Source organism: Cygnus olor, chromosome 6 (genome assembly GCF_009769625.2).
Source record: "Cygnus olor isolate bCygOlo1 chromosome 6, bCygOlo1.pri.v2, whole genome shotgun sequence".
Taxonomy (NCBI): Eukaryota; Metazoa; Chordata; class Aves; order Anseriformes; family Anatidae; genus Cygnus; species Cygnus olor.
This window is the reverse complement of record NC_049174.1, coordinates 38,636,546-38,663,791: the sequence shown is the minus strand read 5'-3', so window position 1 is coordinate 38,663,791 and position 27,246 is coordinate 38,636,546. Positions and strand designations below refer to the sequence as shown.

General features: G+C 40.6%; 1 protein-coding gene across 1 annotated transcript in view; it reads left to right on the top strand.

Annotated features, from left to right (window-relative positions):
• Window positions 1–27,246, top strand: part of NEB (nebulin) — a 123,505-nt gene that overhangs the window by 25,880 nt on the left and 70,379 nt on the right. Inside the window, exons 33-69 of the mRNA XM_040562351.1 lie at window positions 72–179; window positions 711–1,022; window positions 1,170–1,376; window positions 1,855–1,959; window positions 2,871–2,978; window positions 3,741–4,052; window positions 4,243–4,446; window positions 4,929–5,033; window positions 5,857–5,964; window positions 6,306–6,617; window positions 7,317–7,520; window positions 7,862–7,966; window positions 8,065–8,172; window positions 9,201–9,512; window positions 10,212–10,415; window positions 10,757–10,861; window positions 10,960–11,067; window positions 12,096–12,407; window positions 13,011–13,214; window positions 13,557–13,661; window positions 13,760–13,867; window positions 14,485–14,796; window positions 15,519–15,722; window positions 16,495–16,599; window positions 17,291–17,398; window positions 17,891–18,202; window positions 18,596–18,799; window positions 19,274–19,378; window positions 19,865–19,972; window positions 21,325–21,636; window positions 22,044–22,247; window positions 23,313–23,417; window positions 23,596–23,703; window positions 24,060–24,371; window positions 24,712–24,915; window positions 25,108–25,212; window positions 26,839–26,946. Coding sequence (XP_040418285.1) covers window positions 72–179; window positions 711–1,022; window positions 1,170–1,376; window positions 1,855–1,959; window positions 2,871–2,978; window positions 3,741–4,052; window positions 4,243–4,446; window positions 4,929–5,033; window positions 5,857–5,964; window positions 6,306–6,617; window positions 7,317–7,520; window positions 7,862–7,966; window positions 8,065–8,172; window positions 9,201–9,512; window positions 10,212–10,415; window positions 10,757–10,861; window positions 10,960–11,067; window positions 12,096–12,407; window positions 13,011–13,214; window positions 13,557–13,661; window positions 13,760–13,867; window positions 14,485–14,796; window positions 15,519–15,722; window positions 16,495–16,599; window positions 17,291–17,398; window positions 17,891–18,202; window positions 18,596–18,799; window positions 19,274–19,378; window positions 19,865–19,972; window positions 21,325–21,636; window positions 22,044–22,247; window positions 23,313–23,417; window positions 23,596–23,703; window positions 24,060–24,371; window positions 24,712–24,915; window positions 25,108–25,212; window positions 26,839–26,946 — 6,672 coding nt within the window. The remainder of the gene's footprint in view (window positions 1–71; window positions 180–710; window positions 1,023–1,169; window positions 1,377–1,854; window positions 1,960–2,870; window positions 2,979–3,740; window positions 4,053–4,242; window positions 4,447–4,928; window positions 5,034–5,856; window positions 5,965–6,305; window positions 6,618–7,316; window positions 7,521–7,861; window positions 7,967–8,064; window positions 8,173–9,200; window positions 9,513–10,211; window positions 10,416–10,756; window positions 10,862–10,959; window positions 11,068–12,095; window positions 12,408–13,010; window positions 13,215–13,556; window positions 13,662–13,759; window positions 13,868–14,484; window positions 14,797–15,518; window positions 15,723–16,494; window positions 16,600–17,290; window positions 17,399–17,890; window positions 18,203–18,595; window positions 18,800–19,273; window positions 19,379–19,864; window positions 19,973–21,324; window positions 21,637–22,043; window positions 22,248–23,312; window positions 23,418–23,595; window positions 23,704–24,059; window positions 24,372–24,711; window positions 24,916–25,107; window positions 25,213–26,838; window positions 26,947–27,246) is intronic.

Genomic DNA, 27,246 nt, shown 5'->3' with positions numbered 1-27,246 from the left:
AGTTGATGTATAAAATGTATACAGTATTGTGTTTTGTTTGTTTAAAGGATGAGTCTTCTTTCTTTTCACAGAAAATGTACAGACTTTCTTTTGAAGAAACCAGGAAGAAAGGGTATGATCTCAGAGCCGATGCTATCCCTATTAAAGCTGCCAGAGCTTCTAGGGACATTGCTAGTGATGTAAGTTCTGAAAAGAAAAAACAATCCATTTCAGACATTGTAAAACATTCTTTTCTTAACACGGCTCAATTTTGTATGCTAAGTGTGTGAAGTCTATTTATTCTCTTGTTTGTAAATAATTGACATATTCAGCATATATTCTAATAAATTTTCTCGCAGAGTTAAAGAAGAATTTCTCCATTAGAAGGATTAGGAGATAAATGAGGGATTCTTCCTGGGGAAAAAAAAATGCCGTTCATTTCTTATTGTTCTAGTGCTTTAATATTTTATAAATGTAATATTGCCCCAGCCCAGGTGCAGCACTTTGCACTTAAACTTGTTGAACTTCATTAGGTTCACTTGGGCCCACTTCTCTAGCTTGTCCAGGTCCCTTTGGATGGCTTCCCTTCCTTCTGGTGTATTGATTGCACCACTTTATTTAATAATGTGAAGATCTTATTTTAATTTACTTTTTTTTTCCCTTACAAGATAGACATTGCTTGTTAAACAAATGAAGTAGAACTAAAGTCTCTGTCTCTGTTCTCTGCACAGTATAAATACAAATTAGGTTATGAAAAAGACAAGGGAAAGCTTGTAGGCTTCCGCAGCCTTCAGGATGATCCCAAGCTTGTCCATTATATGCAAGTGGCTAAGATGCAGTCTGATCGTGAATACAAGAAAGCCTATGAGACGAGCAAGACGCATTACCAAACACCTTCTGATGCTCTCAGTATTGTGGCAGCTAAGGAGGCACAAGATCGTGTAACCAATACAAACTACAAACGACTGATACACCACTATATGCTTCTACCAGATGCAATGAGTTTTGAACTGTACAGAAACATGAATCAGATACAAAGTAATGTAAGTTTCTCTTTTCTTTCTGACTATCATTCACAGCTGTGCCTGTTTTCCTCTTTTCTCATTACGGCTGTGTTTTGGAAAGAACAGGATTATTTAGCATGAACCGTTTATAAATTGTAAACTTTCATTTTGTATCCTGATTTGCAGAATGAGTACAAGCAGGATTACAATGAATGGTTCAAGGGTATTGGTTGGAGTCCTGCTGGTTCTCTGGACGTGGAGAAGTCTAAGAAAGCTACAGAAATTGCAAGTGACCGGAAATACCGCCAGCATCCCAGCATGTTCCATTTTACAAAACAGAATGACGCAATGGACATGGTCCTCGCAAAGCATAATGCAGATATAATGAATAAAGTAAGTATTTATGGGCAAAATTAGTCAGGCACTCAAATATAATCCAAATTAATAAACACTGTATACATCTCTGTCACCACTTTTATGTAGCAGTGTTTCCCTGGGAAAAACAACTGTCACAGATTTCTCCTTTTTCAATTTTTTTCTTAATTGAAACACTCATTTACTGCCAAGTGGCATTGGTTAAATAAATCTTATCTCATTTTTTCATAGCCACCTCTTCAACATCTATTTTTCTCACTCTTACGTAGAAATCATTGGCCCTGAAAATCTTGCTAGGTAGACCTCATTTGAAGCAGGACTGGATCCTAATTCAGCTCATTCTGGGGTAGTTCATTACATAGTAAAATAAATCTAAGTTAGCATCTTCTGCTTTTTACCCATCCATAGGCAAAGTGCACAAACAGAAAGGTGAAAACCTTGAAAGAACCATCCTTTGTCATTTATACTAACACAGCTGATGTTACTTTTTCAATAGCATGCTTATACTCAAGCTTGGGAGAAGGATAAAACTCAAGTTCACGTGATGCCAGATACACCAGATATTCTACAAGCAAAACAGAACAAGGCGAACTACAGTCAGGTAGTGCTTTTTCATGCTTTCTATTACATTTCAAATTAATATCTATTTTCTTCAAATTTAAAGGATCCTTCCTATTTCAAAATGAAAGTTAATTGATAAAGGTTAGAAAAAAATGGAAGAGATTTTAGAACAAAGGCAAGAATTTTGCTGTGAAAGAGTAGCAATATATATAATATATACGATATATATTCAGAGTAGCAATAGTTACCATCTTCAAGGTAGCAAAGTTACAGCCTAAATTATAGCAAAATATATGGAAAACATGAGTTCTATTTTTGACCTCTGGAAGTGTGAAGTCCATACTCCAGAGAAATCAATCGTGTTACAAATTCCTTATTATAAAATTATAAGTTCATTGTGTATATTTTTAACTTTATGCATAAGAAAATAATTACATGTAATGATTTGAACTTTTCTTTCAGCTTTTAAATATCAGAAATTTTGCTATTTAAAGCAATTAGATTTTGCTTTGCATGATTGCTCAGAGGCAAATTTTCAGCATATGAGGGCTGGAACTTTAAATCAATTGTGCCTGAACTGAATTGACTATTAAATAACTACATTACAGCCTTATTAATTAAAATTTTGTTAGGCCCATTGAAAAGTTTTCAGTTATCCCAGATGTACAGATTTCAAATTTCCCAGTTATGTGTCAAGTCCTAAAGGTAAGCTGTGATAGGGAAGTGCTGCAGTAAATAAAAGCTATTTAATCACTGGCCTAAGACTTGGAAGACTACCTTCCTTGCCTATCACATTTTCCCTTTTCTGAGTTTTCATTCCAGTAGCTCTTCTCTCATAACCGAAGCTTTTGAGGTAACAAGAATTAGGTAATATGGATCACTAGCATATCTAAGTGGAAGGTAATATATGTATTACTAAGGCTTTTTAATTAAAATTGTTTTCAATTTTAGAAACTGTACAAGCTTGGCTGGGAGGAAATGATAAAGAAGGGCTATGACCTCACACCTGAAGCCATTTCAGTGAAAGCTGCCAAAGCTTCAAGGGACATTGCAAGTGACGTAAGCAACATTTCTAATTCAGTCTGAAATGCACTTCTTTGTGCATCCCTCTGCTAAGGTGTGCCTTGGAGTAAACAAGCAAAATTGATGAAGAAACACTTTCCTGATCTGTTTTTGTGAGTTTGTTTTTTGAAAAGATTTGAAGGAGAGTTGTTCTTAGGTCTTAGCAATTCCAAAGTCCATCCATGAAGTGGCTAGCCATACAAAGCAATTTAAACTGAGTTGTCTGCTCTTTTGAATGTTACGTTTTCTGAGCAGCAGCAATTTAGTCCACTTAGCTGATGCCAGTGCCTATACTTGGAAATCCTCTTTACGACTCCGAAATAGATACGGTGACACATATATTTCTATTATTTTCTGTAACTTGCTATTGGTATGACTCCTGAATTTATGGAACAGATTTCATTAATCATTGGAAATGCTTAAGCTGATTATTTTATTCATCAAAATATTTAAATGTGACAGCCTTTGGGAGTTCTGAACTGTGTGACTGTATAAAACAAATGGCATAGGAGACCACTGTTAGAGATATGCCCTCTTCCTCCCCAGGAGACTCTGTTTATTCCCAGGCAAAGCATTCACAGACACCAAGTGATGCACATGAATCAGGGGGCTACTAAACCTTTACATGAGATGCTATAGCAAGTTGCTCATTTCATTGGTAATGAGGAACATTGAACTGAGTGAATATATTTGCCTTATTTATTTTACCACTGCCTGATTCTTACTGTAATTTCAATAATGCAACCTTTTTAATTTTAGTACAAGTACAAAGAAGGTTACCGCAAGCAACAGGGACATCACATTGGATTCCGCAGCTTACAGGATGATCCTAAGATGTTGTGGTCTATGCAAGTAGCTAAGATGCAGAGTGAGAGGGAGTATAAGAAAGATTTTGAGAAGTGGAAGACAAAGTTCAACATGCCCGTGGATATGTTGGGCTTCCTTCTTGCTAAGAAATGTCAGGAATTGGTTAGCGATATAGACTACAAACAGATGCTACACCGCTGGACTTGTCTACCAGACCAGAACGATGTCACTCAAGCAAAGAGGGTCTATGAACTACAGAGTGATGTAAGCTTCCGCTGGATTTCATTCATTCATTTTCTGTAAGATATTTACTACTTATGGAAAAGTTTCTCTAATAACTCTCTTTTGATATTAGTATAGATCAGACTGAAGTTAATATACCAGTTAGCTTTTTAATATGGTTTAATACATGAACAGTAAAAGAACCTACTATGATTTTTTTTTTCCTTAATAGAATCTATATAAGTCAGATCTACAGTGGCTCAGAGGCCTTGGATGGAGTCCTTTGGGATCTTTGGAATCTGAAAAGAACAAGAAAGCTTCTGAAATACTGAGTGAAAAGAAGTACCGGCAGCACCCAGATACTATTAAGTTCACAAGTATCCCAGATGCCATGAATATCGTTTTAGCAAAATCTAATGCCAAAAATAGAAGTGATGTAAGTTGCCTCTGAAACAAGTACATGTGATTCAATAAATGTAGGAATAAGTTAGTATTCATTTGTTGAAAAGATCACTATACCAGAATGTGATTATAAAAATATAAAATATAAAAATATCAGATGTTTACAATCTGTGCCTTACTGCTCAGTTGTCAAGAAGTATTATGCCTTAATCAGGAGATTAAGGTCTTTAGGGCTATACAATTTATTCAGCAAACTGCAAATATAACCCTTACTATGTAGTATGCAACCATGTTGTCATAATGCTGCCTCGTTGAGCATTTGTGGATGTAAAGAGGGAAAAAAGGTATTTCAGTAAGAAGTTGGTGTATTATTTTATTTAAATTTCTTGCATTGATCACTCATGCTTGCATGGTATATCTTTGCTTTGCAATTGTTGAGAAAAATTAAGATGAATTCACTGCCATGAATGTGAGCCTTTTATCAGACAAGATATTTCTGTTTGTGTCTCTTTTCAGATACTCTATAGACAAGCCTGGGACAAGGACAAGACTCAGGTTCACATCATGCCTGATACTCCTGAAATTTTACTGGCTAAATCAAACTTAATCAACACAAGTGATGTAAGTGTGTCTCTACAATATTTCTTTTATGAAATTTGGGTTTACTCTTTATAGCTTTAGTTTAAAATGAAGTAGAGTAATTCTACAAATCTAATGGTTGTAAGCACACCTGTAATCTTTTCCTGTGAAAATTGTTATGCACTGGGAAGCTCAAGTAAATTGCTAAGTTATAATATGGAAGTGGAGTTGCTAGAAAAAAAATACCAAGAAAATACTCAGTGCAAGTTTGGTGTTTTCTTTCATCCCTACCAATTATATTAACATTTTAGATATGTATTCAGGAATTTCCAGTAAGCCTGTTGTTTAGTTAAAAGTCTGATTATATCAAACTACATTTTTAGAATTTCTTAAGATCACATTACATCAAATTTCTGGCTATAATGGAACAAATATAGATTAGGTGCAAAATGTAAAATGTCAGCAGCTTTATCATAAGAAATCAAGAAGACAAATAATTGTGATTGAAATTGGGTGTAGCAAATTGCAGGGTTGTATTATTCACCTCTGTAGAAGACTGTTCTTCATTCAGATTAATATTTCTAGTAAAGGAAAAGTTTTGGTCTCAGATGAGACCATCAGAGAAATTGCAGGTAGCTATTTTTATATATTTTATATAATCAGTTACAAAATACATATTATTAGAAATAAGGTATGGGATTTCATTTGATTAATGAAACTGCATTTGGAATCTCATTCTTCTTTTTCAATAATCAAAGGAATAAAATTACCATATTGTATAGGTAGGATGATCTTACTTTTTTACATATTGAAAAACTCTCCAGAACCTTATTTGCAATAATTACTTTGAATCCTTCTCCAACAGAAACATTACAAGTTAGGATATGAAGAGTTGAAGAGGAAAGGCTACGATCTTCCTCCCGATGCTATACCCCTCAAGTCAGCGAAGGCATCCAGAGACATAGCTAGTGAAGTAAGTCCTACCGAGTGAAAATAATAGTGTGGCATTGAGCTAGTAGACATTTCCCAGTAATAGGAGGAGATCTAACATTTTAACACTTACATTGCTCCTCACCCAAGAGGTTGTGTAATTCTTTATTGTGCAAAGTTAATTGAATTCATTAAAATACTTTACAAATAGAAAGAATGTAACCATAGAAAATAATATGATCTAGAAATAAAAATGCTAAAAATATAGCCAAAATATGCGATATATTTTTATAATACATTTCAGTTCAAAAATAAGCCAGTCTATTAACAAATCAGAAATGTTAGGTACTTCTTTAAAACACGGCGGTTTCTCTATTCAATTAGTACCAATATAAAACTGCGTACCGGAAGCAGCTTGGCCACCACATTGGAGCGCGAAACATAGAGGATGATCCCAAGATGATGTGGTCGATGCACGTAGCGAAGATCCAGAGTGACAGGGAGTACAAGAAGGCCTTTGAGAAGACAAAGACGCACTTCAGCAGCCCCGTGGACATGCTGGGCGTGGTGTTGGCCAAGAAGTGTCAGGAGCTGGTCAGCGACATTGATTACAAGCATCATCTGCATCGGTGGACGTGTCTGCCGGACCAGAACGATGTTGTACAAGCCAGGAAAGTGTACGACCTTCAGAGCGATGTAAGTTCTTCTTTCCTAGATGTGTGGGAAACGGGCTGTCCTTCTTGAGTTCTGTTCCACTGTTGGGGAAGATGCAGTTGGGGACCATAAACCTGGGCTGATTCTGTGAGACGGTGTTGTGGCCATACTGACATGCTGAGTGTTTTTTATTTTTTTATTTTTTTAACCAGAGAGGAAGAATTTTGTGTGGCATTGTATATTATGATCACAGAAGAATTGTGTCTTGCTTTGACTGTGTGGAGGGAAAGGTTTCTGCATGTGGCTAAAGTTCTTTACGTAAGGGAAAGGGCAAAAGCGTTAATTTTTACTTTTGGAGGACAAGTGCTGGGCAAACACAAGCTGGAGTAGTATAAAGAGCGTTAGGTGGTGGGGTTTAAGGGTCCTCTTCAGTGCCTCTGTCAGCCAAGATTGCTGGATGGGGCAGATCTTTGTCTCTTTTGCCTACCAAGGCTTTTGCACAGAAGATGCTTGAGGAGAGCTCTGTCAGTTGCTGGGCACCTGCTTGTGGTGGTGCAGGCGTGCGGAGCCTACACAACCTTGGTGTAACAGGAGCCGAGATACATGATAGCCCCTTTGTGCTGTCTGCTGGGCTGAGCCAGGGGAATGTGCCTTCTCAGGCGGAGCTTCCCTTAGTAGGAGGGGTGCTTGCACACACTGAGGATGTTGCTGAGCTGTTTGTGTCCTTGCCTGTCATTTCAGAATTTGTACAAGTCCGACCTTCTGTGGCTGAGAGGCATTGGCTGGTCCCCAAGTGGTTCGCTGGACGATGAGAAGAACAAGAGGGCGAGCCTGATCCTGAGTGACAAGAAGTATCGTCAGCATCCGGACACCATCAAGTTCACGAGCATTCCTGACTCTATGCCTATGGTTCTGGCGAAGCACAACTCTGAAATTATGAACCAAGTGAGATTCCCTTGTGTTTTCAGCCTGAGGGAAAGGAGTGCCTCTAGCAGGGCTCTAGAGCTCTTCTGCCTCCAGGGCCAGGGTTTTGCTGGAGGGGTGTTGCGGTCCCTGCTCAGGGGATTTGTGTTCCTTGTTTGATCAACATCTGTTTTGTGCAATTGGAGCAGAGATTGGGTGTGGTGCGGGAAAGAAAAGGGTGAGGCTTTAAAAGTCTTGGGGAAAGGAAAGTGCCTAAGTGTGTTGAGACCTAGAGGCTTGTAGAGGCCCTGTTGAGCTAGTTTGGTCTCTGTGTTTGTTTCCCTGTGCTTGCATGATCTTTTACGTTGTGCTCACCTTTTCAGCGTGCGTATACGTCTGCCTGGGAGAAAGACAAAACCAGCGTTCACATTATGCCAGATACACCTGGTATTTTGCTGGCCCAGCAGAACCAGCAGAACCTCAGTGAGGTAGGTGTTTTGTGTGGGCTCGGTGTCCATCCGTGGGCAGAGGCGGTGCAGGAAGAAGTGTAGTTGGGGTCACTTGGGAACTCTTGTTTTTCTTCCAGAAACTGTACAGGCTTGCAATGGAGGAAGAGAAGAAAAAGGGCTATGACCTCCGCGCAGATGCGATTCCTATCAAGTCTGCTAAAGCTTCCAGGGATATTGCCAGTGATGTAAGTATGCAGGAGGCCTTGGTGGCACACCCTCTTGGACAGTTTCTCTGTGCTTGCAGCTCAAGACCAGGGACTGCAAACTTAGATGAGTGTAGCCCACAGAGCACGTACCTGTCATTACCGCTCAGCTAGTCAGTAAAGGCGTTGGTGCCAGAGGTTCAGTAGGGCCAGTCTGTCAGTACGGATGTGCACTCCCCTGATGCCTGCAGCTACCCGACGAGCTGGACCATTGAAAAGAAAACCCAAACCAAGTTTTTTGATATGACAGGGATGTTTATCATTTCTGTGTGGACTGGGGCAGTGCAGTCACTGTCAGGCCACTGTTACTTTGTCCCAGCTTGTGTTGCAGAGTATGAATTTAGGGTGCAGGGGCTGAATTTACTCTCTCATGAGACATTCTGTAGTTTAGGTTTGTTCTGTTAGTCTGGGAAGATGAGCTCAATCTCTCCTCAGGCTTCCTGGGCATTTTGGAAATGGGGGAGGGAAAAGTGTAGCGCAGTTCCCTGTCACTGCCCAAACTCAGGCAGCAGGTGGCCCGCAGCTGAGGACACACTGAGCTGGGAGAACAAGAGTCCTCCGCACTGTGAGGAGAGCCTGGTGCAGAGGAGTGTGTCAGCTGCGTGGGTGAGTGCAGACAGAGCAGTACAGGATGAAGGCCAGGTTGCCTGCTGGAGCAGTCTGATGGGTTTTGTTCCGTTTTCCACCCCAGCTGCTGAGCTGGCCTCTCAGTGAGGCTGCTTGGGTTGTGTGGAGCTGCTGTCTGCACAAGCACATTGCTCCTGGTTCCTGAGCTGGCTTGGCTGGGGTTGCAGTCTGGACCTCCGTGTGGCTCCTGTGTCTTGGTGCAGGCCTGGGGTGGGATGGAGGTGTAGCCCATCGTGGGGTACGTTGCGCTTGGATGCCTGTTCCCATGGTGATCTTGCCAGGTTCCATTAGCAAAGCTCTTTTCACAGGAGTTGCTCCAGAACAGTGCTGAGAGGAAGAAGAAGGGCTGAGCGTAAACTTACTGAGCTTCTTTAATCCTACAGTACAGGTATAAGGAAGGTTATCGCAAGCAGCTTGGCCACCACATTGGAGCGCGAAACATAGAGGATGATCCCAAGATGATGTGGTCGATGCACGTAGCGAAGATCCAGAGTGACAGGGAGTACAAGAAGGCCTTTGAGAAGACAAAGACGCACTTCAGCAGCCCCGTGGACATGCTGGGCGTGGTGTTGGCCAAGAAGTGTCAGGAGCTGGTCAGCGACATTGATTACAAGCATCATCTGCATCGGTGGACGTGTCTGCCGGACCAGAACGATGTTGTACAAGCCAGGAAAGTGTACGACCTTCAGAGCGATGTAAGTTCTTCTTTCCTAGATGTGTGGGAAACGGGCTGTCCTTCTTGAGTTCTGTTCCACTGTTGGGGAAGATGCAGTTGGGGACCATAAACCTGGGCTGATTCTGTGAGACGGTGTTGTGGCCATACTGACATGCTGAGTGTTTTTTATTTTTTTATTTTTTTAACCAGAGAGGAAGAATTTTGTGTGGCATTGTATATTATGATCACAGAAGAATTGTGTCTTGCTTTGACTGTGTGGAGGGAAAGGTTTCTGCATGTGGCTAAAGTTCTTTACGTAAGGGAAAGGGCAAAAGCGTTAATTTTTACTTTTGGAGGACAAGTGCTGGGCAAACACAAGCTGGAGTAGTATAAAGAGCGTTAGGTGGTGGGGTTTAAGGGTCCTCTTCAGTGCCTCTGTCAGCCAAGATTGCTGGATGGGGCAGATCTTTGTCTCTTTTGCCTACCAAGGCTTTTGCACAGAAGATGCTTGAGGAGAGCTCTGTCAGTTGCTGGGCACCTGCTTGTGGTGGTGCAGGCGTGCGGAGCCTACACAACCTTGGTGTAACAGGAGCCGAGATACATGATAGCCCCTTTGTGCTGTCTGCTGGGCTGAGCCAGGGGAATGTGCCTTCTCAGGCGGAGCTTCCCTTAGTAGGAGGGGTGCTTGCACACACTGAGGATGTTGCTGAGCTGTTTGTGTCCTTGCCTGTCATTTCAGAATTTGTACAAGTCCGACCTTCTGTGGCTGAGAGGCATTGGCTGGTCCCCAAGTGGTTCGCTGGACGATGAGAAGAACAAGAGGGCGAGCCTGATCCTGAGTGACAAGAAGTATCGTCAGCATCCGGACACCATCAAGTTCACGAGCATTCCTGACTCTATGCCTATGGTTCTGGCGAAGCACAACTCTGAAATTATGAACCAAGTGAGATTCCCTTGTGTTTTCAGCCTGAAGGAAAGGAGTGCCTCTAGCAGGGCTCTAGAGCTCTTCTGCCTCCAGGGCCAGGGTTTTGCTGGAGGGGTGTTGCGGTCCCTGCTCAGGGGATTTGTGTTCCTTGTTTGATCAACATCTGTTTTGTGCAATTGGAGCAGAGATTGGGTGTGGTGCGGGAAAGAAAAGGGTGAGGCTTTAAAAGTCTTGGGGAAAGGAAAGTGCCTAAGTGTGTTGAGACCTAGAGGCTTGTAGAGGCCCTGTTGAGCTAGTTTGGTCTCTGTGTTTGTTTCCCTGTGCTTGCATGATCTTTTACGTTGTGCTCACCTTTTCAGCGTGCGTATACGTCTGCCTGGGAGAAAGACAAAACCAGCGTTCACATTATGCCAGATACACCTGGTATTTTGCTGGCCCAGCAGAACCAGCAGAACCTCAGTGAGGTAGGTGTTTTGTGTGGGCTCGGTGTCCATCCGTGGGCAGAGGCGGTGCAGGAAGAAGTGTAGTTGGGGTCACTTGGGAACTCTTGTTTTTCTTCCAGAAACTGTACAGGCTTGCAATGGAGGAAGAGAAGAAAAAGGGCTATGACCTCCGCGCAGATGCGATTCCTATCAAGTCTGCTAAAGCTTCCAGGGATATTGCCAGTGATGTAAGTATGCAGGAGGCCTTGGTGGCACACCCTCTTGGACAGTTTCTCTGTGCTTGCAGCTCAAGACCAGGGACTGCAAACTTAGATGAGTGTAGCCCACAGAGCACGTACCTGTCATTACCGCTCAGCTAGTCAGTAAAGGCGTTGGTGCCAGAGGTTCAGTAGGGCCAGTCTGTCAGTACGGATGTGCACTCCCCTGATGCCTGCAGCTACCCGACGAGCTGGACCATTGAAAAGAAAACCCAAACCAAGTTTTTTGATATGACAGGGATGTTTATCATTTCTGTGTGGACTGGGGCAGTGCAGTCACTGTCAGGCCACTGTTACTTTGTCCCAGCTTGTGTTGCGGAGTATGAATTTAGGGTGCAGGGGCTGAATTTACTCTCTCATGAGACATTCTGTAGTTTAGGTTTGTTCTGTTAGTCTGGGAAGATGAGCTCAATCTCTCCTCAGGCTTCCTGGGCATTTTGGAAATGGGGGAGGGAAAAGTGTAGCGCAGTTCCCTGTCACTGCCCAAACTCAGGCAGCAGGTGGCCCGCAGCTGAGGACACACTGAGCTGGGAGAACAAGAGTCCTCCGCACTGTGAGGAGAGCCTGGTGCAGAGGAGTGTGTCAGCTGCGTGGGTGAGTGCAGACAGAGCAGTACAGGATGAAGGCCAGGTTGCCTGCTGGAGCAGTCTGATGGGTTTTGTTCCGTTTTCCACCCCAGCTGCTGAGCTGGCCTCTCAGTGAGGCTGCTTGGGTTGTGTGGAGCTGCTGTCTGCACAAGCACATTGCTCCTGGTTCCTGAGCTGGCTTGGCTGGGGTTGCAGTCTGGACCTCCGTGTGGCTCCTGTGTCTTGGTGCAGGCCTGGGGTGGGATGGAGGTGTAGCCCATCGTGGGGTACGTTGCGCTTGGATGCCTGTTCCCATGGTGATCTTGCCAGGTTCCATTAGCAAAGCTCTTTTCACAGGAGTTGCTCCAGAACAGTGCTGAGAGGAAGAAGAAGGGCTGAGCGTAAACTTACTGAGCTTCTTTAATCCTACAGTACAGGTATAAGGAAGGTTATCGCAAGCAGCTTGGCCACCACATTGGAGCGCGAAACATAGAGGATGATCCCAAGATGATGTGGTCGATGCACGTAGCGAAGATCCAGAGTGACAGGGAGTACAAGAAGGCCTTTGAGAAGACAAAGACGCACTTCAGCAGCCCCGTGGACATGCTGGGCGTGGTGTTGGCCAAGAAGTGTCAGGAGCTGGTCAGCGACATTGATTACAAGCATCATCTGCATCGGTGGACGTGTCTGCCGGACCAGAACGATGTTGTACAAGCCAGGAAAGTGTACGACCTTCAGAGCGATGTAAGTTCTTCTTTCCTAGATGTGTGGGAAACGGGCTGTCCTTCTTGAGTTCTGTTCCCCTGTTGGGGACCATAAACCTGGGCTGATTCTGTGAGACGGTGTTGTGGCCATACTGACATGCTGAGTGTTTTTTATTTTTTTATTTTTTTAACCAGAGAGGAAGAATTTTGTGTGGCATTGTATATTATGATCACAGAAGAGTTGTGTCTTGCTTTGACTGTGTGGAGGGAAAGTTTTCTGCATGTGGCTAAAGTTCTTTTTGTAAGGGAAAGGGCACAGGAATCTTGGGGGACTGGCACTGGGCAAACACAAGCTGGCATGGTATAAAGAGCGTTAGATGATGGGTTGTAACGGTCCTAGTCTGTGCCTAAGTCAGCCAAGATTGCTGGATGGGGCAGATCTTTGTCCCTTTTGCCTACCAAGGCTTTTGCCTACAAAACCTCGGTGTAACGGGAGCCGTGCTGCATGGTAGCCCCTTTCTGCTGTCTGGTTTGTTGACCCAGGGGAATGTGCCTTCTCAGGCGGAGCTTCCCTTAGTAGGAGGGGTGCTTGCACACACTGAGGATGTTGCTGAGCTGTTTGTGTCCTTGCCTGTCATTTCAGAATGTGTACAAGTCCGACCTTCTGTGGCTGAGAGGCATTGGCTGGTCCCCAAGTGGTTCGCTGGACGATGAGAAGAACAAGAGGGCGAGCCTGATCCTGAGTGACAAGAAGTATCGTCAGCACCCGGACACCATCAAGTTCACGAGCATTCCTGACTCTATGCCTATGGTTCTGGCGAAGCACAACTCTGAAATTATGAACCAAGTGAGACTTCCTTGTGTTTTCAGCCTGAGGGAAAGGAGTGCCTCTAGCAGGGCTCTAGAGCTCTTCTGCCTCAGGCTCCAGGGTTTTGTTGGAGGCAACACCGTGCTCCTGCTTGGAGGATTTTTCTTCCTTGTTTTAGTTTAATGTCTTTTTTTGTAATTGGAGCAGCGATTGGGTGTGGTGCGGGAAAGAAAAGGGTAAGACTTTAAAAGTCTTGGGGAAAGGAAAGTGCCTAAGTGTGTTGAGACCTAGAGGCTGGTAGAGGCCCTGTTGAGCTAGTTTGGTCTCTGTGTTTGTTTCCCTGTGCTTGCATGATCTTTTACGCTGTGCTCACCTTTTCAGCGTGCGTATACGTCTGCCTGGGAGAAAGACAAAACCAGCGTTCACATTATGCCAGATACACCTGGTATTTTGCTGGCCCAGCAGAACCAGCAGAACCTCAGTGAGGTAGGTGTTTTGTGTGGGCTCGGTGTCCATCCGTGGGCAGAGGCGGTGCAGGAAGAAGTGTAGTTGGGGTCACTTGGGAACTCTTGTTTTTCTTCCAGAAACTGTACAGGCTTGCAATGGAGGAAGAGAAGAAAAAGGGCTATGACCTCCGCGCAGATGCGATTCCTATCAAGTCTGCTAAAGCTTCCAGAGATATTGCCAGTGATGTAAGTATGCAGGAGGCCTTGGTGGCACACCCTCTTGGACAGTTTCTCTGTGTCTGCATCTTACATCTGTGATAATGTTTCTGCATAGACCATTATTTTTTGATTTGGCCTTTCATTTATTTAATTTTGTGAAAGTCTCTTATTCAGAACCTCTTTTCTCTTAATGCACAATACTTTTGAATTTTCTCATCACAGAGTTTTTGTAAGAGGTAAAGGCAGTGTAAAAGTAGTGGGTTCCTCGATGATTAGATATTAATATTAAAAATTCTCCTTTGTGCTTGAAAGTCACGTACTGACTCTATGAAAATGGGTAAATTTACTGAACTTTTGAGATTTTTTTATTGATTCTGTAATTTGCACACTTTTTATTCTCTCACGTACTGAGGAGGAGCTCTTAATATGTAGGCGATAGTGAGCTTTGGAAAACATGAAGGTTACAACAGTCAGAAAATATTAGGTGAATCCCTTTGTAGCTGCACATTGCAATTCATCAGCTGAATACTTTAACGTCTCCGTGGTTCCACATACAAAGTTCTCTGGAGGTTGTTCTACTTGGGCTTTTCTTAGTATGTGAAGAAAACTGAAATAAAACTCAATGAACATCTTTTTGCCTATAGTACAAGTATAAGGAAGGTTATCGCAAGCAGCTTGGCCACCACATTGGAGCGCGAAACATAGAGGATGATCCCAAGATGATGTGGTCGATGCACGTAGCGAAGATCCAGAGTGACAGGGAGTACAAGAAGGCCTTTGAGAAGACAAAGACGCACTTCAGCAGCCCCGTGGACATGCTGGGTATCGTGTTGGCCAAGAAATGCCAAGAGTTGGTCAGCGACATTGATTACCGCCACTATCTGCACCAGTGGATCTGTCTGCCAGACCAGAATGATGTTATCCATGCTAAGAAGGCCTATGATCTGCAGAGTGATGTGAGTACTCACTGATGAGCATTGATGTTCTGACGTGTATGTAATTTCCCTTACGTACAAAGCATATAAAAGATAGAAGCTGCTCTCTACAAAATGCAGAAGCTCCTGACCTGTTTCCGTTGCAGTGTTTTTTCACATTGTGTTTTTCTCTACTTGTTTCAAGAGGAGGTCATAAGACAATAGTAAATGAATCTGTAAATAAGGAATACTGAATAGTATGAAGGTTTAAATACAGGAAATCCATTAGCATAATAGAAGATTAGCAGATAAGTAATATAACAGATAGCTTTAATGCCTATGTATGCAGATTAACTACATATAAAGAGGAAATTGCCCCGTATGACTTTTTTCTTTAAGTTTCATGACTGGAATTCTACCGTTCTGTCTTGGGAAAATTGTTTAACTTAAAACCTGCTCTTCCTTACCGAATGACCTCCTGTTTCTTGGGAATATACATTACAGGAAAAGTTTATGCTGGCTTTCAGGATTTTGTTTTAATTACATCATTTACCCTTTGACTGTTCCTATACATGTTGTCCGGTGAATGATACCTCTTGAAGACAGGGATTGGGATTTGAATCTAGGTTCTAAACAAGGATTGTTTTGCAGATTGAACTAGGAGGAAGGAGACTAACAGAAAATAAGCATTATTTGCATGAGATATATGAAATGTTTCCCTGGCAATATTAATGAGATGGCTGTCTTTGTACTTTTTGCAATAGAATTGCTACAAGTCCGACCTTGAATGGTTGCGGGGCATTGGTTGGGTCCCAATTGGTTCCTTGGATGTTGAAACAGCCAAGAAGGCAGGAGAGATCTTGAGTGATAAATTATACCGTCAGCCTCCGGACACAATCAAATTTACTAGTGTTACTGATTCTCTAGAGATGGTCTTGGCCAAGCATAATGCAGAGACGATGAATAAGGTGAGTCTTGATTCAATTTAATAACATGTCAGTACTCTCCAGCTAAAACCTGGAGAGGGAGGTCTAGCAATACAGGTCTGTTGCTGCATGCAGTTTCAGCACAGTGAGACTTTAAAAGTCTGTTTCATTCTTGGTAATCAACAGGTAACTTATTTTTAGCAAGTGCTAATATAACAATATCTTCTAAGTTATGAAGTTAAATATTAATTATGAGTTGTAAAGCTTTCTACATACTCTAGCATGTATCTAGTAGTGTTATCTTCCATCTAATTTTTAATAAAACAATTTAGCCATTTGTCTAATAAATCTAATAATTTATCAAATATATTTAGTAATCTAGGATTTAAATTACTTGTTTCAGATCAGTCTTTGAAATATCTATATTTCAAACAATTCAACATAGCTCTCACAATGTAAGAGTTTTTCTGAGTCTGTGGCTGTAATCTCAATCCTATTTATGTCAACAAAACCATTTCTTCCTTCAGTGAGGCCTTGTTCTTAGGGTTTAAATCTGTGTGTGTCTGATTAGCCTTCCGTTGAAAGCCTTTTTTTGTAAACTTTTCCTTTAAAACTGAATTATTTCTACGTTACAAATTCTTAAGCTGTAAATTAAGCATCTTGAGGAGTGAATATAAGGTCTCGTTGCTATGTAAGGAATAAGGATTTTTTAGACTTCACTTGGAGTACAGTTCTGTAATTTTTCTTGCTCTATAGGGGATTTCCAAGTAGCCATCTTTTTTCTCCCTCCTAACATATGTTGTTTCTCCTGCAGCGTTTATATACAGATGCCTGGAATAAAGACAAGACACAAGTTCACATCATGCCCGACACACCTGAAATCACACTAGCAAAACAGAACATGCAAAACTACAGTGCGGTGAGTTTGTTAGATCTCCAGATGTAACTGGTCTGTTTCATGGCTGGATTATCAATATCCTGATAAACCTGATATAGATGATACCATCTATTTCTTTAAGTGACACCAAATGTTTATAATTAAAATTGTGACTTTAAAAGCATCACTTGCATTTTTGTACAGTAGTGTATACATATGTCTGTGAGCGCTACTTAGAATAAATTCTTTGAAAAGTGTGTCTCCAGTGAATTTTTGGGGGTTCTTTCTCCCGCTGTGCATAATGTTGGGAAGGTGCAAAATTCATTCCAACACTGGAAAGACAAAAAAAAATTTCCAGCACAATTGTGAAGAACATTGTTTCCAGTGTTCAATGTTAGTTTAGGTAAATATATTCGCATCAGTAAGGGAAGGCTTTAGAAAGTAAGTTTTATTCTATTTGTATGTGGAGGAGTAGCTTATCTATGAAGTTGTAATCTGTGTTATTAAAGTATTGAAAGAAAAAAAATTGTTATCTAAAGTATTTAGCAAAGATCCTCATTCAATACAAATTCTTAAGAGCTGCTGCTCGGAGGCTTTGAGTTAAAAAAGATAAAACTGGGTTAGAATAAATCTTAACACTTTTTTTTAATCTACTCACAAGCAGTTTGTTTTGCACAGAATCTAATATAAAGAATTTAGTTACATGAATCCTATTGTTTAATTCTTCATCTAGAAACTCTACAGACAAGCCATGGAAGAATCAAAAAAGAAAGGCTATGATCTGAGAAGTGATGCTATCCCCATTCAAGCTGCCAAAGCATCCAGGCAAATTGCCAGTGATGTAAGATATAAACTTTTTATTTCTTTGTGTGCTGATATCTGATCTCTACAACCTGAAAACTATCAGTTAAATTCTGTAAAAGGCATTTCAATTAAACTCTAACCTCAAAATGTACATTTTTGGAAGTAAATTATTATATATGTATAAAGAGTGATTTGTAAAAATTATGGACAATACAATGCTGCAATCATGTTAATATTTTAATGTTTTGTTAATTAAATCTTTATATAGTACGTATAAATCAGGATTATTTTTCACTAATATTAGTGTTTTTTCAAAAAAAAAATTCTCACACTTCTCAATTTAGGGTTCTAATACAAATCTTAGAAATTTAATCAGAGAATCCAAGTTATTATCCCCATAATTACTTTAAACGTATTTTGTTGGCTGTAGATTACAGAGTGTTTTGGAGACTTTTATTAGAAACATTTAAAATGAGTAACTGAGTTTTATACTTAATATATGAACAAAATATCTTGATTTATATCTCAGTACAAGTATAAGGAAGGTTATCGCAAGCAGCTTGGCCACCACATTGGAGCGCGAAACATAGAGGATGATCCCAAGATGATGTGGTCGATGCACGTAGCGAAGATCCAGAGTGACAGGGAGTACAAGAAAGCCTTTGAGAAGACAAAGACACACTTCAGCAGCCCCGTGGACATGCTGGGTATCGTGTTGGCCAAGAAATGCCAAGAGTTGGTCAGCGATATTGATTACCGCCACTATCTGCACCAGTGGATCTGTCTGCCAGACCAGAATGATGTTATCCATGCTAAGAAGGCCTATGATCTGCAGAGTGATGCAAGTACCTTTTATTTCATTTTTGGGGAGGGATGTATTTGAAATTTTACATAGGTGGTCCAGGGCATCAGATACTAATGTGGTAAAAACAAATTTCAAGACTTATTTTTAGGTATTATTGAAACTCAGACCTCTAATAAGATATGTTTGCTAGTTGATATTAAATGAAATTTTGTAATTTGGGCTGTTTATCATTTGTCATTCTGTGAAGCTTGGATAATGGTTTCACTCTGCATCTAGATGAACTGCAGTGATATCAGCTAAGATTTGCCTGGGCTTTGGAATTTATTTGTATTAGAAGTTGATACTGAGTTTAATTAAACATCTGTGAAAAGATGCACTACGTAAATTGCATTATTATTTTTAGAATAACCTGTGTATTTTTTGCAATAGAATTGCTACAAGTCCGACCTTGAATGGTTGCGGGGCATTGGTTGGGTCCCAATTGGTTCCTTGGATGTTGAAACAGCCAAGAAGGCAGGAGAGATCTTGAGTGATAAATTATACCGTCAGCCTCCGGACACAATCAAATTTACTAGTGTTACTGATTCTCTAGAGATGGTCTTGGCCAAGCATAACGCAGAGACGATGAATAAGGTGAGTCTTGATCCAATCTGGTAACATGTCAGCACTCTCCAGCTAAACCCTGGAGACGGAAGACTTGAAATACCACGATGACAAGTAATGCTGAAGTTCAGAGATGATGCTTCTTTCAAATAGTGTGCTGTCTTTATTTCAATCAAAACTAACAGCCATGTAATGGAAGACTCAGCTCAAGATATTCTACATATTCCATTTTAATCCTTTATTTGACATGTCTATGCAGTGAGTAGTAATAATGCTTTGGTTTATTCATTTTTCTTAATTAATATAGCTGTTTTCTAAGTGTTGAATTGCCTCAGATAAATTATTTTTATGAAGAGAATTTGTTATCTGTATCTGATTAAAAATGTAAGCATATATTCCTGCTGCTGCCTTTAATTTTACCTAATATCCTTTGTTTTAGCTGGTTTATGAGTATTTAACTTATATTGGAACATAATGGTAATCTCTTCCTCTATTCTTTCTTAGCGTTTATACACTGAAGCATGGAATAAAGATAAGACCATGGTTCATGTCATGCCTGACACACCGGAAATCCTGCTAGCTAAGCAAAACCAATTAAACTACAGTCAGGCAAGTAAAATTGAAGAGCTCAGAGAAGTAGAATTTTGTCATCTCTGACTCTTACATAATATTATAATGTTGTCAAGTTGTTTAGTTCCACAAGTGGCTAGCTATGCTGATAACATCAGAGTTGTTCTTTTCCCTGAATTTACTTCCTAGGTATCTAACTCAGGCTTTTTGAATATGTTATACACCATAAACTAGAAATAATTTCTATAGCAAAGTATGGAAATGAATAATTTAAGTTTTAGAATATTCCTTTCTTTCCCATCCCTAGATGATTTCCAGTTTCTGGGTATCTACCATAAAATTGCAAAATCTGTTGTTTTGTTTTTTTACCTTCTAGAGAAGATAGAGCTTTGTTCAAATATTTAAGCTGTCTGAACATTAACAATATTTTGGGGGGATTCAATTTGTTTTATCGCACAGATGTGCTTAACTGAAGTGGGTAAATTATCTGATTTTTGAAACACAAATGTGTTTTTTTTCTCACAGAAAATGTACAAACTAGCTTTGGAGGAATCAAAGAAGAAGGGTCATGACATGCGTTACGATGCCATTCCTATTCAAGCTGCCAGAGCATCCAGAGAGATTGCCAGTGATGTAAGCCGTCTTTTCATCATGTCTGTATGGATTTGGTAAAGCAAAAGAATCAGAATTTTTGTTCCACTGTTTTTTTCATGTAGTATCTTGAGTATAGAATAGATAATACTGAAATCAAATGATTCTACTGCATGTTCTTAGCGCATGAAAGGGATAGCCAGTATTTTTATGCACAAGTTATATACCACAGTAATAAATAGAGAAAATAATAGAAATAATAAATCTATGTCCACTATGGTAGTTCCATTGATGTCCATGGGTGCTGAAGTAGGATACTCAGTAAGGTGTACAATTCTATGCTGGAGTTACCAAATTAATTTCTGATTCAAAATAGGAAATACTTTGAAATTTCTTTCCCAAATATAATAATTATTAGTAATTACTAATTACTAAATTTGTAAATCAATTCTAAAAGTTCTAACTTGTTTTTTTCCTGAGGAAAAAATATTTCTGTTGGAATGCTGTCTTGAAAATCAAGATGTCTGAATACAAAAATGGAATAAAAAATATGCTGTGACTATGACAATTTTCATTTAAGAGATGAGAAAACATCACTAAAACAAGGAGCATAACATTTTTAACGTTTGTTTTTTTTTTTTCATCAATACTGATAATTAAACTGCTAGTGTGAAGACCAAGTCACTCTTTTCCTCAAGGGTTTGTGTGATAAACTTTTATAATAAGTTAATCGTTATATTCTAATCTTAACATTAAAACAATGTGGAATATCAGACTTGTTAGTAAGTACATGACATTCAGTGTTTAGTTAATTAAATGTGTGATACCATGGTGTGGTTTAACCCCAGGCAGCAGGGATCCATCATGCACAGTGGTTAATTGGAAAGATAAACGCCAGCACTCTGGATGTCCCTGCCTTCCTTCTTCTTTTCCCCCAGCTTTTATTGCTGAGCATGATGTCATGTGGTAGGAAATACCCTTTGGTCTGTTTGGGTCACCTGTCCTGGCTGTGCCCTCTCCTAGCTGCTTGTGCACCCCCAGCCTCCTCACTGGCCGGGCGGTATGAGAAGCTGAAAAGTCCTCGAGTCAGTGTAAGCACTGCTCAGCAACAGCTAAAACATCAGTGTGTTATCAACACTATTTTCATCGTAAATCCCAAATCCAGCATCGTACCAGCCACTACAAAGAAAGTTAAGTGTATTCCAACCAAAAACAGGACATATAACTGTATCAAATTCAGAGATAATGATACCTGTCATAATTCTTTTTAATGTGAAAGTTAATGAAATAGTAGAAAAGTCTAAATCAAACAAAACTACTGATTATGTTAATCTGTGTGTATCACTTATAAAATGATAATTATACCATATGAATATTAATATATTTCATTTCAGTACAAGTATAAGGAAGGTTATCGCAAGCAGCTTGGCCACCACATTGGAGCGCGAAACATAGAGGATGATCCCAAGATGATGTGGTCGATGCACGTAGCGAAGATCCAGAGTGACAGGGAGTACAAGAAAGCCTTTGAGAAGACAAAGACACACTTCAGCAGCCCCGTGGACATGCTGGGTATCGTGTTGGCCAAGAAATGCCAAGAGTTGGTCAGCGATATTGATTACCGCCACTATCTGCACCAGTGGATCTGTCTGCCAGACCAGAATGATGTTATCCATGCTAAGAAGGCCTATGATCTGCAGAGTGATGTGAGTAAATTGTTAGATTTGTAATACATAATTAAATGTACTTGGTTTTGTGCAAAATGTTTTTTTAAAGATACAATATTCCTTAGTTGCTTGCATCAGACATGTTCATAGAGGTGAAATGTTTAATATGTTGTCATCAAACTTATATTTAATTCCATTTTCTTTGTCCTTAACCTGAGGTATAATTTCTTTGTAACTCTGGTATTCATGGAGATCTTCAATAACTCCCCTTTTGTTATTTAAAAATTCTTTTACTCTTTCTTCAAAAATTAAAGTTGGTTTCAAAGCCAAATACTGTTACTATGCAAAAATATATAAAATTCCTTGTATAGGATAAGATATTATATACAGTTATTTTGATATTGCACACACTTGCACATATATGATGAACTTTCAAAATTTTTCAGGCTGTTTACAAATCTGACTTGGAATGGCTTAGAGGTATTGGATGGGTTCCTATTGGTTCCATGGATGTTGAGAAAGCTAAGAAAGCTGGAGAAATCCTGAGTGAAAGGAAGTATCGTCAACCAGCAGACCAAATTAAATTTACTAGCGTGACAGATTCTTTGGCTATGGTATTAGCCAAGCAAAATGCTGAGATAATGAACAAGGTGAGGTGTTTTTGTTTTGTTTTCCCCTAAAAACACTGGTACTACTAGCTGATAGAACTTGTTCATATGGTGAAAAATACAAAATCCAGAGTAAGACTGTACAGATTTGCTATGGACTTAGAGAAGATGAATGCCCCAATTCAGCCTTTGCACAGGAAAAGGGTATTTTATCTTGGGTCTCAGTCTGAACTAAACACTTAGTTTTTCTGGTCATTTTTACTACGTCACATATTTTTCAAGAGCAATACTAAGGATATGGTTGAATTTCTCTCTTTTTCCTATCCTGTCTAAATTCCTATTGTAAATGGTTGTTTGGTATAGTTTTTCTATTCTGTTAAGGCTACTTCACTATGCAAAACACATCTCTGACAGAACAGACTAAATATCTTCACAGTTCTTAGACAACACTGTGAAATCTGCAGAGACAAGTTTGTGGCATGGTGTTAGGGTACGTATAGAGCTAATGGTACCGTGAACATGCTGTAAGACAGGATATAGTAGAATATTGTGGCATTTATTGCAGCTGCTGTGGTGCTGTATTGTTAACTGAGTGTCAGATACTGCGTGATGAACAAGTTATGAGGAAATAACTTAAGTTCTCTGCAAGTGAATCTTCTACAATTTATCTCAGACCTGGAGGATGAGAATCACAATATACCTACTCTGTCTCTTCAGTAAGAAACATCAATCAAACAACTCTTACAGTGGAGTAAAGTATATAATTTTACTCCTACTGTAGTTTCCTAGCAACCTTAAATCAATCAATTGCTGGGCCAACTTAGCCTGAGAAATTATGAGGAAGGACAAAATTTCCTACCTGAGCTGTTCAATGAGAAGCTTTACTATACCACGGTATTTAAAGCTTACTTGAATTACACCAGCAGCATGTAAGATACTTTCTTTGGACAAATATATTAGTTTGGTTATATAGATCTGGCTCTGACTCAAGATTACTTTTATTTTATATCATTGACATATTTTTGATAAATAATGCTTTCAAGTTTACAGTCTTCTCATTGTTGCTTAGTTAAACTTCTTAATGGAATCTGTTTTCCTCTCTCCTAGCGTTTATATACAGAAGCCTGGGATGCAGACAAAACATCAATTCACGTCATGCCTGACACTCCAACAATTTTATTAGCAAAGGCCAATGCGGCTAATGTTAGCCATGTAAGAATATTTATACATATAATAAATTAATGGAAATTGGGCAATTAAGTGAGCATTTCTTTAAACATACAGTTCTTTTAAAATATGTTTTCACAAGAATTTTCAAAAAAATATATAAAATGTAGAAATTCCACCTTTATGAATACTCAGAAACCGTTTTCTGTCCTCTTTTGTGTAGAAACTTTATATACAAGCCTGGGAAGATGCCAAAAAGAAGGGTTATGACTTGAGAGCTGATGCGATTCCAATCCGAAGTGCAAAGGCATCAAGAGATATCGCGAGTGATGTATGTTCTTCCTTTACCGTCATTTAATCAGTTAATTTGTGAAATAGGAATCAAGTAAAAAGCTACAAGTGACATGACAAATCATGGTATATTAGATTCATATAGAATGCCTACCAAGATAAAATTCAGTGCAGGAGGATAATGTGCAGCAACTTCCAAAAGGAAAATTCTACTGCAATTCTTTACATGAAAGGATGTTAGAAAGTCATACACCAGTAACAATTTAGTAAAATAGATGCAAGAAAATATTATGCATTTCTAAAATCTAAATGAATATACTCAGGAGAAATTAAAAGAAAATGACTCATAACCAGTAGCAAAATATTTCTTATCATACTTCTTTTAACATTACTCAGTACAAGTACAAAGAAGCTCACGAGAAGCAGAAAGGCCACTACGTTGGGTGCCGGACAGCCCAAGAGGATCCCAAGCTGTCGTTTGCTGCGCGTGCCATGTTGCTGCAGAACGACCGCATTTACAGGAAGGCATACCACGATTCGAAGGCCCAGGTCCACCTGCCCGTTGATGCGTTGTCAGTGCAGGCAGCCAAGGAGTGCCAGACGCTGGTCAGTGATATCGACTACCGCCACTACCTGCACCAGTGGACCTGTCTGCCTGACCAGAATGACGTGATCCACGCCAGGAAAGCCTACGACCTGCAGAGTGATGTGAGTGGGAGTAACTGTAGAAAGGTGTTCTGTCAGGTGTGTGGGCAATGTTTGTGAGTGTGCCAATATTCTCTGAAGGACGTGCTTGTGAAGATGCAGTCGGTCCTGGTACGGTTTATTGAATTTGTGTGGATGACCCTGCATGCTAAAAGATGGCTACTTGTGTTGTGCAAAGCAGCCAAAAGCCATGGGTGGGAAGGGATTGGTCTGCTGCAGTCTCAGCGCTGACTGTTGATGTGTGACTGTTGGAGAAGGAGCTTGGGGAAAGCCACGTGTTTGGGGAAGCTCTCTGTACTTAGAGTTGTCTCTGCAGTGGCGTAACCCTTTGGTTTATTTGTAGAACGTGTACAAGTCGGACCTGGAGTGGTTGCGAGGCATTGGCTGGCTGACAGAAGGTTCTGTGGATGTGGTTAAAGCAAAGAAAGCCCAGGAAATCCTGAGCGACAGGCTGTACCGCACACGTCCGGAGGAGCTGAAGTTCACCAGCATAACTGACACACCAGATGTCGTCCAGGCCAAGATCAATGCTTTGCAGCTCAGCGATGTAAGCTTACCTTTTGCTTACGTTTCATTTGTGCAATGACATTTCTGAGTGGTAGAGACTGCAGTTTCTATCGTGAGAACGTTTAATTTGAAACCAATGCGAACCAACAATACCAAAGAATTCCCATGAGTGTGTTTTTTTCCCCAATGTTCAGACCACAGTGAAATGTCATTGTGCTTCCTTTCTCCTTAGCATCTGTACCGTGAGGCCTGGGATAGAGATAAGATGCAGATCTCCATACCTTCTGATACTCCCGTAATGCTGCAATCCAAAGTCAATGCTCAGAACATCAGCAACGTAAGAGCCCACAACGATATGTGTGCAAAGCGTTATTAACTTAAGGGTGTGCCTACTTAGAGTCTTAGAGTTTTTACCTGACCTCTTTTAGATTTTGCCATAAAGAGTGGCAGCTACTAACGCTGTTCTCGGGTGTGGTTGTATGGTGAACTGTAGATTACATCTAGGCAGAGTGTATCATTAATTAAGGATCATGTACTGTTAACACACCAGTTGTTCCTGAAGGAAAAAAACAGAGGTCTTGATCTAGAATGGGTGTTATTGTAACCTCTCACAGTCCGTATGAATGTGAAAGTGATGGAACTGGCTGTGTGGAACATTCCAGCAGGTGCATTTTGCCCTAAACTCTGTAGATTCCTGAGGGTGGGACTCATGGAATCGCCTGCCTTGCTTGATAGGCTGTGTTTGTGAGCTAAATTAAATGTTCAGCGTGTAATTACGCAGGACTTCTCCTTCCTTTGACAAAAACTGGCAAATATTTTCCTTGGGGTTGTTGAAGGAGCCTGCAGACTCATCAGCCCTGGGATGTTTTGCAGATTTGTGTTGTTTCACCCCCTAATTTTATGGGACTAACCGTGGAGATTCTGTAAAACTGGAAGCAGTTTCCCATTTTGCATTTTCATCAGGAATTAATTGGCTGAGAATATTTGCCTGGAAACTGCATTCACTCCAGATGTTCTTGATGTCCATGTATGTAAAATACTGTTCAGAAGTTCCTGACATGATTGGGTTAGGAGTGAACTATTTCAGGACTTCCTTCAGCAGTTGTCGTCCCTGTCCCCCCCCCCCCCTTTTTTTTCTCACTCATGCTTTGAATATTGTTTTTGCTGATTTTTGTTGTGGCCTGACCTGCAATAACATTCAGTCTCTGATTTTCCACAGTCATCAGAGAACTACAAAGCATGATATTTACCCAGCTGTACTAATGACTTCAAGTCTAGGTAGGCTGACCAATATTGTGTGGGCCAAGATGCCCGTAAAGACAGAGCTCTCATGTTTTTGTGCTTCCTTGGGTGCCTCCAGACAGACGAAGGCACTTTAGTCTCTGTTCAGCCTTGTGAAAGGACTAAGTTTCTCAACCTACACTTGCTTTCTTCGAAGGACTCAAAAAAGACTAATAAAAAATAAGAAGTCTGCAGCAGCTGTGGGAGGCTTCATAGCTCAGTCGGGCTTTGATTTTTATTTGTCATGAGAACAGGTGTTTGTCTCCAGTAGCTCTGGTAATGCAGTTGGATGTTTGTGACCTGAACCCTGACCATTTCAGGCTGATGCAGAATTCACAGCTGGTCAGGGAGGTGCACTGCTCTGTCAGTCGGACTGCTTGTGTGGGGCCTCTGTGGCAAGGCCATGCATATGGTCAGGAGAAGTCCCTCAGTGGGGGTCTTGTGATGTGTTTTCAGGGATGTGCCAGCTGTGTCTTTGTGTTTTGGCTTTTGCAAAAGATTTAACTTTGAGTCATGGGTTTTCTGCTAAGACAATTGCAGGGAATATTATTGCAGCCTTCCCAGTCACAGGGTGCAAACAAAACACCCAAGCAGTTAAGTGCAAGAGTGTGATTATTAAGAAAGTCCTTGCTATCACCGAGTCTTGGCTGGAATTGACACGAGTGTTTAATTTTCATTGCAGAAACATTATCAGAAGGCCTGGGATGAGGCCAAGGCAAAAAGCTATGACATAAGAGCTGATGCCATTCCCATCAAACATGCCAAGGCTTCCAGAGACATCGCTAGTGAGGTACCGTCTTCTCTTCAACTGGTTGCTGTGTCTTGTCTCTTCCTGCATCCTGCTTGGCAGAGCTGGGTGAATGCTTGTAGCATTTCAGCTAGAAGCAGAGTAGGGTTTTCTGCCCCTGTGCTATTTTAAAGCCCATTCTGAGTGCTTCTTTCTTCTACAGCTTGAGGCCGCCTGTAGGTAAGTGCTGTGTGTGTAGGATGCCATGTGATGCATTTGTGAGATTGCGAGGAAGACTACAAAGCAGTGTGTTAATTTCCAGACACCAAGAAACAATTTAAAACTGCTTTTGGCAGTGGCCGC